Source organism: Salvelinus namaycush, chromosome 6 (genome assembly GCF_016432855.1).
Source record: "Salvelinus namaycush isolate Seneca chromosome 6, SaNama_1.0, whole genome shotgun sequence".
NCBI lineage: Eukaryota > Metazoa > Chordata > Actinopteri > Salmoniformes > Salmonidae > Salvelinus > Salvelinus namaycush.
The window spans coordinates 51,938,510-51,954,649 of NC_052312.1; the positions used below are offsets into that span (position 1 = coordinate 51,938,510).

The following is a 16,140-nucleotide window of genomic DNA, read 5'->3' on the forward strand; positions in this document are numbered from 1 at the left end:
CCCACAATAAGTTAAGTGAATTTTGGCCGATTCCTCCTGACAGAGCTGGTGTAACTGAGTCAAGTTTGTAGGCCTCCTTGCTCGCACACGATTTTCAGTTCTACCCACAAATGTTCTATGGGATTGAGGTCAGATGTGATGGCCACTCCAATACCTTGACTTTGTTGTCCTTAAGCCATTTTGCCACAACTTTGGAAGTATGCTTGGGGTCATTGTCCATTTGGAAGACCCATTTGCGACCAAGTTTAACTTCCTGACTGATGTCTTGAGATATTGCTTCAATATGTCCACATAATTTTCCTGCCTCATGATGCCATCTATTTTGTGAAGTGCACCTGTCCCTCCTGCAGCAAAGCACCCCCACAACATGATGCTGCCACCCCCGTGCTTCATGGTTGGGATGGTGTTCTTCGGCTTGCAAGCCTCCCCCTTTTTCCTCTAAACATAACGATCGTCATTATGGTCAAACAGTTATATTTTTGTTTCATCAGACCAGAGGACATTTCTCCAAAAAGTATGATCTTTGTCCCCATTGTCATGACGTTGCCCTCTTTGGGTACAGCGAGCACCATCCACATCCCTCTGCACCCCCCCCCCCCCCCTCTCCTACACCCAGGCTGCTGTGGTCTCAGGTCGTAAATTCCTGGAGGAGATCCTTCCTCATGGCCAGACAGTATAGAGAGAGAGTGAGTTTCATAGAGAGAACAAAGGAATTTCTTCCACAGAACGTGAGAACTGATCAATATTCATGTTCTGGAGAATGTATACACAGTAGGGGAAGAATCCAGCTACGAACTGGTCCATTTGGTACAATTTTGTGAAACTCATGAGAGACAAAACAGCCAGATTACCATAACCCTGTTTATACCAGAGTCTCAGTTATGAGGCTTACATCTAATTGTTGTATAAATTAATGAGTAAAGATTAAACTATTTGTGAAATTATGTAATGTGATTTTAGACTGTTTAATGAAGGAAACTCCAATTCCCTTTGGAGTTGAACTTCTTGACTCACAGATCCCGTTACCGGGATCATTTATCAACAACAACCGCTAAACTGCAGAGCGCCAAATTAAAAAAATATATATAAAAAATATTTATAATCATGAAATCACAAGTGAAATATACCAAAACACAGCTTAGGTTGTTGTTAATCCACCTATCGTGTCAGATTTTGAAAATATGCTTTACAGCGAAAGCAATCCAAGCGTTTGTGAGTTTATCAATCACTAGACAAAACAGTAAGAACAGCTAGCCGCAAATTAGCTTGGTCACGAAAGTCAGAAAAGCAATAAAATGAATCGCTTACCTTTGATAATCTTCAGATGTTTGTACTCACAAGACTCCCAGTTAAACAATAAATGTTATTTTTGTTCGATAAAGATTAGTTTTATAACCAAAACCCGCCATTTGGTTTGCGCGTTATGTTCAGAAAACAACAGGCTCGTTCCGGTCCTGAAGGGCAGACAAAAATTCCAAAAAGTATCCGTAAAGTTCGTAGAAACATGTCAAACGTTTTTATAATCAATCCTCATGTTGTTTTTAACATACATAATCGATAATATTAATAATATTTCAAACGGACGGTAAACTATTCAATACTACAGAGAAAGGAAATGTCGAGCTACAACTCTCGGGCGCATGAACTAATCAAAGGACACCTGACGCGTTTTGATAAATCTCGCTCATTTTTCAAAATAAAAGCCTGAAACTATGTCTAAAGCCTGGTCACAGCCTGAGGAAGCCATTGGAAAAGGAATCTGGATGATACCCCTTTAAATGGGGGAGGGGCAGGCAATGAAACAGGGATTTTTCCAAATAAAAGACATTTCCGGGTTGGATTTCCTCAGGTTTTCGCCTGCAAAATCAGTTCTGTTAAACTCACAGACAATATTTTGACAGTTTTGGAAACTTTGGATTGTTTTCTATCCTAATCTGTAAATGATATGCATATTCTACGATCTGGGCCTGAGAAATAGTCCGTTTACCTTGGGAACGTTATTTTTCCAAACATAAAAATTCTGCCCCCTAGCTGAAAGAAGTTAACTAAATCAGAGGACCGACCCATGAGCACAGGCAGGATCTGGCATCATGGGACAGCCCTTTTCTGCTCTTCCAAATAAAACCCCCACCTGAGTTTTCTATCACCAGACCCAGCTTACCTCAATTATGAGAGGGTTGAGACGAGACCAGTACCTCTATCACAGAGGGAAATAGGGTTTGAGTAGATTGCTGAATCTTTTAAACATCCCACATGGTTAAACTCTTAGACTATTGATACCGACAGAATAAGAACAAATCTTTGATACTAATTACTAGTCTGCAGCTAGAAATTCGGTATCATTGAACGTGAAGACCGACAACCGCCGAAACATCTATTCTACAACAACATTGCTGAATGTTACTCTGAACTAGCCATTCTAACCACGGCAGAGAGGGCGGCAGAGAGGGTGGACAATCTCTCCAACAGAAACTAACCTTCCAACAGCGATCAAGACGACACACTGAGCGTAAATATATATATTGATTGCAATTATTCCCGAATGAGTGAGCGTTCATGTGCAAAGGATTAGCATTTCAATTGTTATAATTATCAATTTTGTAGTGTCTCTTATCTTTCGTGCCCTTCTCAGTCCCTTTGTCTAACAAGCTGCCATGCCGGTTTAGCCCACTAGGGCACATTCCCTTGTAACCATATCTACTTGTTTGTTTATGCATTTCTGTGAATTACTTAGTTAGTAATAAATAAATGATTTAAGACAATTGATGTATGGATGACTCATAGTGAAGACTGGGTTCGTGCAGATAACCAACAATTTACTACGTTTGGAATGAGACTGACGTGAGGTAAAGAATAATTCATTAATTCGAAGACTAATTGATCAGATATTAAAATATCTGAAAGTTATATTAGGAAAATTTTAACTTTGTAATCTGAATATTTTCCTTGGTGCCCCGACTTTCTAGTTAATTACAGTTACATGATTAATTAGTTTAATCACGTAATACTAACTACAAAGAATTTTTGATAAAAAAATAAGTCTTCAGTTAAATGATGCCAAAGACACGACACCATGCGCAGTTGCAAACCGTAGTCTGGCTTTTTTTGGCGGTTTTGGAGCAGTGGCTTCTTCTTGCTGAGCGGCCTTTCAGGTTATGTCGATATAGGACTCGTTTTACTGTGGATATAGATACTTTTGTACCTGTTTCCTCCAGAATCTTCACAAGATCCTTTGCTGTTGTTCTGGGATTGATTTGCACTTTTCGCACCAAAGTACGTTCATCTCTAGGAGACACGTCTCCTTCCGAAGCAGTATGACGGCTGCGTGGTCCCATTGTGTTTATACTTGTGTCATGACGTTGCCTGTTTAGGTACATAAAGCCCATCCCCCTCTCCCTGCCTCCCCCTTTCCTCCTTCAACCCATGCTGTGGTCACAGAGAGACGTCGTAAATTCCTGAGAATCTCCTCATGGCCAAACAGTATTAGAGAGAGGGTAAACTTTCAGGACAAAGGAAGTTTCTTCCACCTCACAGAACTTGAGGTACGAACAGATTTCATGTTCCTGCAAAAGTATAAAAGATCGGTGAAAAGTCCAGCTATTAACCGGTCCGTTCGTCACAATGTGGGAAACTCATGGGAGACTGTGTGGCTACATTACCATACCGCTGTTTGTATAATAACCTCAGATATGAGGTTAACATCTGTTTGTTGTATAAAATTAATGAGTGAGTATGATACTGTTTGTATAATTGTGTAATATGATTTTGGACTGTTTAATGAAGAAAAATACAAATCCCTTTTGATTTGAACTAAATCCGAGGACCCGCCCCTGAGCCAGTTGGGTCAGACATCCTGGGACAGCCCTCTCTGCTATCCGAATAAAAGCCCAACTCTGAGAAATTATCACCAGACCATGTTTTTTCTCCATAGGAGGAGAACGAAGGTTAAGTACCATTGCTGAATCTTTAACCATACCACGTGGTTAAACTCTTAGACGAATAAGAACAAGTCGTTGATATTGACTACTAGTCTGCAGCTAGGAATTCGGTATCATTGAACGCGAAGAACGACAACCGCCAAAACATCCATTCTATAACGAATGTCACTCTGAACTATCCACAATAACCAAGACAGAAAGACGGACCAAACTCTCCAACAAAAACGAACTTCTCTCCAGCGATCAAGACGACACACCGAGCGTAAATATATATATATTGATTGCAATTGTTCCCGAATGAGTGAGCGTTCATGTGTAAAGGATTAGCATGTCAATTGTTATAATTATGAACTCTAGTGACTTCTGAGTCGACCCCCCAATTTTCCGTTTGTCCAACAAGCCGCCATGCCGGTTCAGCCCACTAGGGCATATTTCTCCCATCATTTCATGTAACCATTTTAAGTTTGTTTGTTTGTTTATGCATTTCTGTGAATTACTTAGTTAGTAATAAATAAATGATTTAAGATAATTGATGTATGGATGACTCATAGTGAAGACTGGGTTCGTACAGATAACCAACAATTTACGACGTTTGGAATGAGACTAACGTGAGGTAAAATAAATAAATCATTAATCAGAAGACTATTGATCAGATATGAAAATATCTGAAAGGTTATATTGGGAAATTATAACTTTGTAATCTGACTACTTTCCCTGGTGCCCCCAAAATTCATAGTTAATTAGTTACGTTATTAATCAGTTGATCGCGTAATCCCTAATTACAGGAATCTTTGATATAAACTATAAGTCTTCAATTTAATGATAGCAAAGACACGACACTTGCGTACTATTGTTTGTACAGATGAACGTGGTACCTTCAGGCGTTCGGAAATTGCTCCCAAGGATGAAACAGACTTGTGGAGGTCTACAATTTTTTTCTGAGGTCTTGGATGATTTCTTTTGATTTGCAATGATGTCAAGCAAAGAGGCACTGCGGTTGAAAGTAGGCCTTAAAATACATCCACAGGTACAGCTCCAATTGACTCAAATGATGTCAATTAGCCTATCAGAAGCTTCTCAAGCCATGACATAATTTTCAGGAATTTTCCAAAATGTTTAAAGGCACAGTCTACTTAGTGCATGTAAACTTCTGACCAACTGGAATTGTGATACAGTGAATTATAAGTGAAATAATATGTCTGTAAACAATTGTTGGAAAAATTACTTGTGTCATGCACAAAGTAGATGTCCTAACCGACTTGCCAAAACTATAGTTTGTTAACAAGAAATTTGTGGAGCGGTTGAAAAACTAGTTTTAATGACTCCAACCTAAGTGTATGTCAACTTCCGACTTCAACTGTATGCGGGCAATAAAAAATGTGCTATTTGTTGAGTATATTGCTTTTAAGTCATATAAAAATTAAAAAAACACGTTTTTTGGCAGTCTACAATATGAATATTTAAAAAAAAAAATACTATAGATATGAGTTATAATAATACTACTATAGATATGAGTTATAATAATATTGCAATTAGTTTATTTTTGTGTAGTCATGTATATTCAGTGTACACCTATGTGTCAATGTAAGTGTACATACAATGCCTTCGGAAAGTTTTCAGACCCCTTGACCTTTTCCACATTTTGGTAGGTTACAGCCTTATTCTAAAATGTATTAAATTGTGTTTTTTTCTTCTCATCGATCTACACACAATACCCCATAATGACAGTGAAAATGTTTTTCGAAATTGTTGCTAATATATTAAAATAAAAAACGGAAATATCACATTTACATAAGTATTCAGACCCTTTACTCAGTACTTTGTTGAATACCTTTGGCAGCGATTACAGCCTTGAGTCTTCTTGGGTATGATGCTACAAGCTTGGCACACCTGTATTTGGGGAGTTTCTCACATTCTTCTCTGCAGATCCTCTCAAGCTCTGTCAGGTTGGATGGGGAGCGTTGCTGCACAGCTATTTTCAGGTCTCTCCAGTGATGTTCGATCGGGTTCAAGTCCGGGCTCTGGCTGGGCCACTCAAGGACATTCAGAGACTTGTCAAGTCGCCACTCCTGCGTTGTCTTGGCTGTGTGCTTAGGGTCGTTGTCCTGTTGGAAGGGGAACCTTCACCCCAGTCTGAGGTCCTGAGCTCTCTGGAGCAGGTTGTCATCAAGGATCTCTCTGTACTTTGCTCCGTTCATCTTTCCCTCGATCCTGACTAGTCTCCCAGTTCCTGCCGCTGAAAAACATCCCCACAACATGATGCTGCCACCACCACAGTGCTTCACTGTAGGGATGGTGCCAGGTTTCCTCCAGAAGTGACGCTTGGCATTCAGGCCAAATAATCTTTTTTCTCATGGTCTGAGCGTTTTTAGGTGCCTTTTGGCAAACTCCAAGCTGGCTGTCATGTGCCTTTTACTGAGGAGTGGCTTCCTTCTGGCCACTCTACCATAAATGCCTGATTGGTCGAGTACTGCAGAGATGGTTGTCCTTCTGGAAGGTTCTCCATCTCCACAGAGGAACTCTAGAGCTCTGTCAGAGTGACCACAGGGTTCGTGGTCACCTCCCCGACCAAGGCCCTTCTCCCCCGATTGCTCAGTTTGGCCGGGTGGCCAGTGCTATGAAGAGTCTTGGTGGTTCCAAACTTCTTCCATTTAAGATTGATGGAGGCCACTGTGTTCTTGGGGACCTTCAATGCTGCAGAAATGTTTTGGTTCCCTGCCTAAGATCTGTGCTTCGACACAATTCTGTCTCAATTTTGAGTCTCATACCAAAGGGTCTGAATACTTTTTTTATTTTGATTTATTTTTAACCAGGTAGGCTAGTTGAGAACAAGTTCTCATTTACAACTGCGACCTGGCCAAGATAAAGCAAAGCAGTGCGACACAAACAACAACACAGAGTTACATGGAATAAACAAGCGTACAGTCAATAACACGATAGAAAAAAAGAAAGTCTATATACAGTGTGTGCAAATGGAGTGAGGAGGCAATAAGGCAATAAATAGGCCATAGTAGCGAAGTAATTACAATTTAGCAAATAAACACTGGAGTGATAGATGAGCAGATGATGATGTGCAAGTAGAAATACTGGTGTGCTAAAGAGCAGAAAAGTAAATAAAAACAATATGGGGATGAGGTAGTTGGATGGGCTATTTACAGATGGGCTATGTACAGCTGCAGCGATCGGTTAGCTGCTCAGATAGCTGATGTTTAATGTTAGTGAGGGAAATATAAGTCTCTAACTTCAGCGATTTTTGCAATTAGTTCAGTATTTAGCAGCAGAGAACTGTAAGGAAAGGCGGCCAAAGGAGGTGTTGGCTTTGGGGATGACCAGTGAGATATACCTGCTGGAGCGCGTGTAAAGGGTGGGTGTTGTTATCGTGACCAGTGAGCTGAGATAAGGCGGAGCTTTACCTAGCATAGACTTATAGATGACCTGGAGCCAGTGGGTTTGGCAACGAATATGTAGCGAGGGCCAGCCGACTAGAGGATACAGGTCGCAGTGGTGGGTGGTATAAGGGGCTTTGGTGACAAAAAAACGGATGGCACTGTGATCGACTGCATCCAGTTTGCTGAGTAGAGTGTTGGAGGCTATTTTGTAAATGACATCGCCGAAGTCGAGGATCGGTAGGATAGTCAGTTTTACGAGGGTATGTTTGGCGGCGTGAGTGAAGGAGTCTTTGTTTTGAAATAGGAAGCCGATTCTAGATTTAATTTTGGATTGGAGATGTTTAATGTGAGTCTGGAAGGAGAGTTTACAGTCTAGCCAGACACCTAAGTATTTGTAGTTGTCCACATATTCTAAGTCAGGACCGTCCAGAGTAGTGATGCTAGTCAGGTGGGCGGGTGTGGAGAGCGAACGATTGAAAAGCATGCATTTAGTTGTACTAGTTTGGCCGTGCAGCCAGCGCTACGAATAAGGTGCTTATGTAAATAAGGTATTTCTGTAGTTTTTTTCTCCACAAATTTTCAACAATTTCCAAACCTGTTTTTGCTTCATCATTATGGGGTATTGTGTGTAGATTGCTGAGGATCTTTTTTATTTAATCCATTTGAGAACAAGGCTGAAACGTAACAAAATGTGGAACAAGTCAAGGGGTCTGAATAATTTCCCAAGGCAGTGTATGTGTATTCATATTAATGTACTTTTCATTGATTTCCTCACAGCAGGGACATCTTCACCGCTTTCGCTTCAAATTCCTTGATAAAGAAGACCGGTATGAAATCACCTGTAAAAGCCCTTGCAGCGTGTTACAGGCTCTTGAAACAAGTTCCAAATTCTGTGTTCTAAAGGAAAAGACTGTGAAACAGAAGATGGAGACAAGACAACAAGAGAAGACAATGCAAAGACAAGACCTTGTTATACAAACAATGAAAGGAAAGAAACCAATAGCAACACACTTCCCTTGTCATCTGATTAAGAATGGTCAAATACTCACCATATCAACCGTTTTCAATGATAGTGAAGAGGCCACAACTGAAACCACACAGATTTATAAAGAAAATAAGCAATATGTCATTTTTTACATTGAATCTGAAGGTGGTAAGAACACCAAAACCAAGCAACTGCTCAAAAACAAAAAACTAAAACCTTTTAGCCCTCTTTGCATCTACGCCATCTGTGGAGAGACAGTGGAGACGGCACTAACAAGAGATGGACGCTTCCATGACAATGTGTTCATTCAAACTTTCACTCTCGTTGAATCGGAATCAGATCCACCGAGGTGTGTTGAGATGAATGTACTAGTTGACTGTCTGGATAAACAAACCTTCAAAATGATCCTGGAAGAGAGAAACGCCACACAGGCTCCAACTGCCCCTCCACAAGCTGGCTCTAACCTTCAGAAAGAAGACGAGACTAACTCCATACAACTCCCCATGTCTAACACAAGCACTGAAACATCAGCTGCAGGGGAGCCCCCCAAAAAACAGAAATATCCAGTCACAGTGACAGATTCTGCTGAGATTTTGAAGATTCTTCGCCACCAGTTTGCTGATTTGGTGAAACAGATGAAGAAGAGGTACAAAAAGAAGAAATATTCTGGGGTACTAAGTCATTTAAGCGGGGAATTTGGAAAGAGCACAGAGGGGTTCTCTGAAGTCTACACAGTTAAGAAGCTGATGGAACTGAGTGACTCAGTCTGTATGATCGATGTCAAGGGGGTCAAGCAAGGCACTGGCTTCCTGCTGTTTGATCATTACATTCTGACAAATGCACATTTGTTTAAAAAAGATGGCATCTTCTATGTTAATGAATATGGCCATATCTCAGCCAAAGTAACTGCCACATTCAACAAAGAAAATCCCAGTGAGTCAAATCTGAAGGAGATAGATGTGAAACCAGAGATCATTGACTTTCAATGGGGATTTGACGCCTACAATCGACATGTGGACTTTGCTGTACTAGAGCTTCAGGACGTTGACACCTCCACAGGTCTTCTCTGTAGATCTAGCCCAGATCCAAAGACAGGTGGAGTCTGTCTCATTGGACACCCAGGTGGAGGAGTGAAAAGAACCGACCCCACCACCATTATTGAGAGAGAAAGAAGAGGTGAGGCTTTCCAAAGAGAGACTGGGAAAAATGACAGAATGGATATGCTGATCAATACATCCATAGAAGAGAATAAAGTGAATTATGACATGCTCATGAAACCAGACAGCACTGAAGTGACCTATGACACCTGCCTCTTCCATGGAGCTTCTGGCTCCCCAGTCTTTGATGAGTCCTGCCAGGTGATAGCCATGCACACTGGAGGGTTTCCCTACAAAGATGAAGGAGTGAAGAGTGTGATTGAGTATGCCATCCCTCTCTTCACCATACTGGAGAACTTTCTGATCGAGATGATGAACAGAAACAATGTTGAAATACTGACCAAGTTCACCAGAGAAGCCTTGACAGGCCTCCATTCGCGTGATTTCATTTACAATTTTATCAGACACCTGGTAACGGAATGGAAGCCCTCATTCAGTGCAGCCTTGACAGCAGTCTGGGAAACAGTTAAGGAAAATGAGAACCATCTAAGAATGAAAGAAAATCTTAGAACATGGATCATTTCAAAAAAGGAGGTACTGGAAAAGATTCAGATAGCAGGAAATGAAGCTTTGAAAGAGTTCATGTTGGAAAACATTCTTGTCAAGTTATCCCAGACCGATGATGATGATGAGCCCATGGATGAGTAGGTTTTGTTGCAAATACATCCAGTCGTTGTATTGGGAACAACACAACTATGTCCATTTAAGGATAGTCCACCTAAATTACAAAATGACACATTGGTTTCTTTACCGTGTAATGGACAAGGTATGACAGCAATCCATGCTTGTTTACCTGGCCACTGTTTTCAAATGCTGATGTATGTCTGTATGTGTGTTGCTCTAAAATTAGTGTCTTTCAGGCATTTCAGGGTAGATTACCTGTTCTCAGACAAAGGTACATGTTTTTTCTCTTGAAGACCAGCTTGCCTCACCATCAGCCCTCTATATATCTACATAACCACCCCATACAGTCGTGTGTATCCCATCTTGCCTCACCATCAGCCCTCTATATATCTACATAACCACCCCATACAGCCGTGTGTATCCCATCTTGCCTCACCATCAGCCCTCTATATATCTACATAACCACCCCATACAGTCGTGTGTATCCCGTCTTGCCTCACCATCAGCCCTCTATATATCTACATAACCACCCCATACAGTCGTGTGTATCCCATCTTGCCTCACCATCAGCCCTCTATATATCTACATAACCACCCCATACAGTCGTGTGTATCCCATCTTGCCTCACCATCAGCCCTCTATATATCTACATAACCACCCCATACAGTCGTGTGTATCCCATCTTGCCTCACCATCAGCCCTCTATATATCTACATAACCACCCCATACAGTCGTGTGTATCCCATCTTGCCTCACCATCAGCCCTCTATATATCTACATAACCACCCCATACAGCCGTGTGTATCCCATCTTGCCTCACCATCAGCCCTCTATATATCTACATAACCACCCCATACAGTCGTGTGTATCCCATCTTGCCTCACCATCAGCCCTCTATATATCGACATAACCACCCCATACAGTCGTGTGTATCCCATCTTGCCTCACCATCAGCCCTCTATATATCTACATAACCACCCCATACAGTCGTGTGGAACTCCGTATAACGTTTGTTATTCTATAATTTGGGCTCCCGAGTGGCACAGCGGTCTAAGACACTGCATCTCAGTGCTTGAGGCGTCACTGCAGTACCTGGTTTGAATCCAGGCTGCATGACAATTGGCCCAGCGTCGGGGTAGGCTGTCGTTTTAAATACGATTTTGTTCTTTAACTGATTTGCCTAGTTAAATAACGTTTTTTTTTAAAAAAAAAATTAAATGAAGGCCCTGTGACTTAACTCTACCCACAGTGGCAGTCAGATGTCGGTGCCTGGTTGCAAGGTGGACACACAACACACACAACACACATAACACACACACAACACACACACAACACACACAACACACACAACACACGTAACACACACAACACACACACAACACACATAACACACATAACACACACACACAACACACACGTAACACACATAACACACACAAAACACACAACACACGTAACACACACACAACACACGTAACACACACGGCTGTTTGCTGTAATTGTCTGGTTCCTTATGATATCCTTTGTATTTTCTGCATTTCTCTGAGACTTTGGGACTTCCTGATAAAATAAAGGTTCAATAGAACTTTGTAGATGCAACTGTCAACATATCATTCAAAACATGTACTATTGTGTTCTACGTTTTTGTTACTTTGAATTTTGATCACTTGTCTTTGGTTTCACTTGTCACACATTTTGTTAAAGTTAATAGCTCAATACTTTTTCAATGTTGGTTTCAACAATACTTTTGTACTCTTCTGAGAATGTCTTCATAATTTCCTTGTATAAGGTTGTAATTGTCATTACATTGGAATTCTGTATCATGTTGAAATTGTTATAACTCATTAAATGAAAAAGATAACATGTATAAAACTAGTGACTAATAAATACATGTGACAATTACAGCTTTCTCATTGCTTCTTATTGCAAGTGGACCACACAATGGTGTGTCTGATCACATGACTGTGACCACACAATGGTGTGTCTGATCACATGACTGTGACCACACAATGGTGTGTCTGATCACATGACTGTGACCACACAACGGTGTGTCTGATCACATGACTGTGACCACACAATGGTGTGTCTGATCACATGACTGTGACCACACAATGGTGTGTCTGATCACATGACTGTGACCACACAATGGTGTGTCTGATCACATGACTGTGACCACACAATGGTGTGTCTGATCACATGACTGTGACCACACAATGGTGTGTCTGATCACATGACTGACCACACAATGGTGTGTCTGATCACATGACTGTGACCACACAATGGTGTGTCTGATCACATGACTGTGACCACACAATGGTGTGTCTGATCACATGACTGACCACACAATGGTGTTTCTGATCACATGACTGTGACCACACAATGGTGTGTCTGATCACATGACTGTGACCACACAATGGTGTGTCTGATCACATGACTGACCACACAATGGTGTGTCTGATCACATGACTGTGACCACACAATGGTGTGTCTGATCACATGACTGTGACCACACAATGGTGTGTCTGATCACATGACTGTGACCACACAATGGTGTGTCTGATCACATGACTGACCACACAATGGTGTTTCTGATCACATGACATTTATTATTGAAACATTTCCTGGTTCTGAAAACCTAGCCTCCATTATCAGGAGATTGGATCATTTCAAAGGATACAGGGCATTCTGAGGGCAAAAAAAATAACGAAAGCCACAAAGTTGTATTGTATCTCATTTAACCGGAACCCGAGAAGAGAGAAATAACATGAATCCATTTAGAGTCGACAGAGTAATATTGTCATCCTGTATTTGATCTAATGTCCTGGCTGTAGAGCTTGTGATTTATATAGAAATATCTCCATGGTGATTTAGCCCTCAACTACAGCAGAGGAGGAAACCCTTTCTTTGGCACTAAACAGTGTAGGGTGAGACAGTGGTACATGTCTATTACATAATCAATACTTTCAGTGAAGTGCAGTCATGGGTGAACAGGGAGTACAGGAGGGGATGTTGTTTCCTACCTTCACCACCTGGGGGCGACCCGTCAGGATGTCCAGGACCCAGTTGAACAGCTTGATGATGAGCTTGGAGGGTACTATGGTGTTGAATGCTGAGCTGTAGTCGATGAACAGCATTCTTACATAGGTATTCCTCTTGTCCAGATGGGATACGGCAGAGTGCAGTGTGGCAGCGATTGCATCATCTGTGGATCTATTGGGGCAGTAAGCAAATCAAATCAAATTTTATTTGTCACATACACATGGTTAGCAGATGTTAATGTGAGTGTAGCGAAATGCTTGTGCTTCTAGTTCTGACCGTGCAGTAATAACCAACGACTAATCTAACCTAACAATTCCACAACTACTACCTTATACACACAAGTGTAAAGGGATAAAGAATATGTACATAAAGATATATGAATGAGTGATGGTACAGAACGGCATAGGCAAGATGCAGTAGATGCAGTTATGGAACCCCTACCTGTCCCAGACCTGCTGTTTTCAACTCTTAATGATCGGCTATGAAAAGCCAACTGACATTTATTCCTGATTATTATTTGACCATGCTTGTCATTTATGAACATTTTGAAAATCTTGGCTCTCTCTAATTTTCTCCTTCTCTCTTTCTTTCTCTCTCTCGGAGGACCTGAGCCCTAGGACCATACGTCAGGACTACCGGGCATGACTCCTTGCTGTCCCCAGTCCACCTGGCCTTGCTGCTATTCCAGTTTCAACTGTTCTGCCTGCGGTTATGGAACCGCCACCTGTCCCAGACCTGCTATTTTCAACTCTTAATGATCGGCTATGAAAAGCCAACTGAAAATTATTCATGATTATTATTTGACCATGCTTGTCACTTATGAACATTTTGAACATCTTGGCATAGTTCTGTTATAATCTCCACCCGGCACAGCCAGAAGAGGACTGGCCACCCCTCATAGCCTGGTTCCTCTCTAGGTTTCTTCCTAGGTTTTGGCCTTTCTAGGGAGTTTTTCCTAGCCACCGTGCTTCTACACCTGCATTGCTTGCTGTTTGGGGTTTTAGGCTGGGTTTCTGTACAGCACTTCGAGAGATTAGCTGATGTACGAAGGGCTATATAAAATAAACTTGATTTGATTTGATTAGATGGTATAGAGTACAGTATATACATATGAGATGAGTAATGTAGGGTATATAAACATAAAGTGGCATAGGTTAAAGTGGCTAGTGATACATGTATTACATAAAGATGGCAAGATGCAGTAGATGGTATAGAGTACAGTATATACATATGAGATGAGTAATGTAGGGTATATAAACATAAAGTGGCATAGGTTAAAGTGGCTAGTGATACATGTATTACATAAAGATGGCAAGATGCAGTTGTGGGTCTAGGGTGACAGGTAAGGTGGAGGTGACATGATCCTTGACTAGTCTCTCAAAGCACTTCACAATGACAGAGGTGAGTGCTACGGAGCGATAGCCATTTAGTTCAGTTACCTTTGCTTTCTTAGGTACAGGGACAATGGTGGCCATCTTGAAGCATGTGGGGACAACAGACTGGGATAGGGAGTGATTTAATATATCTGTAAACACACCAGCCAACTGGTCTGCGCATGCTCTGAGGACGCGGCTAGGGATACCGTCTTGCACCGCAGCCTTGCGAGGGTTAATACGCTTAAATGTCTTACTCACGTCGGCCACGGAGAAGGAGAGCCCACAGTCCTTGATAGCGGACCTCGTCGGTGGCACAGTCCTTGATAGCAGACCTCGTCGGTGGCACAGTCCTTGATAGCAGACCTCGTCGGTGGCACAGTCCTTGATAGCGGACCTCGTCGGTGGCACAGTCCTTGATAGCGGACCTCGTCAGTGGCACAGTCCTTGATAGCGGACCTCGTCGGTGGCACAGTCCTTGATAGCGGACCTCGTCAGTGGCACAGTCCTTGATAGCAGACCTCGTCGGTGGCACAGTCCTTGATAGCGGACCTCGTCGGTGGCACAGTCCTTGATAGCGGACCTCGTCAGTGGCACAGTCCTTGATAGCGGACCTCGTCGGTGGCACTGTGTTATCCTCAAAGTGAGGGCAGAAGGTGGTCAGCCTGTCCGGAAGCAAGACGTCAGTGTCCTGGTGGCTGGTTTTCCCTTTATAGTCCGTGGTTGTCTGTAGACCCTGTGATGGGGTTCACCTTGGGGTCATGATAGGGGCTGCACCAAAAAATTGATGTATTATAATAATTGATTATGCTGATGTTGTATTAATAGAAGGGGCGGGGTTATAAGACCCCTCCCCCACTACATTTATAGGGTCCTGGACCACAGATTAGCAATATATATATATTCATTATAATGTTTAATACTGTTCCACAGTTATTTTCTAGTCTCTGCTTCTTATAAGAAACGGTCTGAAAGATGTGTGAGTTATTTCAGTCAAAACAGGGTGTCTGTGAGAAAGAGCCTCAAGGCTAAAAGAGATTAACAGACACAGAACCCTGCAGGGGAGGGAAAGAGATAAGAGACAAGTCAGACATACCACTGTAAACCACACGGGAATGAAAAATTACTGCCGAGCCCTTAGAAAACACTGGAACTATTGTTCTCTCCTGCAAGTTTGTATAACTGTATATGCAGGGGCTTGGTCTCATGAGTAGAAGGTGTTGACGTAGGCAGTTACATCACTAGGGGTTCGACTGCAAGCATATTAAAGCAACTTTGACCTTTTTTTATTTTGCAGAACTTACTCTGAAACATGCGTGCTGTGTTTCTGTTGTCAACTTCTGTCTGCAATTGCATTAATAAAGGTTTAATTGATTTAGTTAAAGAAGATATTGTCTGATTGCTGATTTCACCAATAAGACAATGATTGACAAGGAACAAGGAACCTACCCCAACACCTGCTACATACGTCTCGTGTCTGAGCCTTTCAACTGAGTATCAACTTTGTCCCTATACCGACATTTAGTCTGCTTGATTGCTTTGCGGAGGGAATAACTACACTGTTTGTAGTCTTCCATATTCCCAGTCTTCTTGCCCTGGTTAAATGCGGTGGTTCGCGCTTTCAGTTTTGCGCAA

At 41.9% G+C, this 16,140-nt stretch overlaps 2 protein-coding genes across 6 annotated transcripts in view; both read left to right on the forward strand.

Moving 5' to 3' along the window:
* LOC120050145 (serine protease FAM111A-like) overlaps nucleotides 1-11,290 on the forward strand; it is a 59,921-nt gene extending 48,631 nt beyond the window's left edge. For 3 of the 5 annotated variants that reach the window (XM_038996802.1, XM_038996804.1, XM_038996803.1), the window contains one exon: nucleotides 8,105-11,290. In XM_038996802.1, coding sequence (XP_038852730.1) covers nucleotides 8,105-10,117 — 2,013 coding nt within the window. In that variant the 3' untranslated portion in view covers nucleotides 10,118-11,290. The remainder of the gene's footprint in view (nucleotides 1-8,104) is intronic. The other 2 variants (XM_038996806.1, XM_038996808.1) reach the window with 1 other exon arrangement.
* LOC120050146 (serine protease FAM111A-like) overlaps nucleotides 1-16,140 on the forward strand; it is a 108,351-nt gene that overhangs the window by 58,336 nt on the left and 33,875 nt on the right. The window lies entirely within an intron of this gene.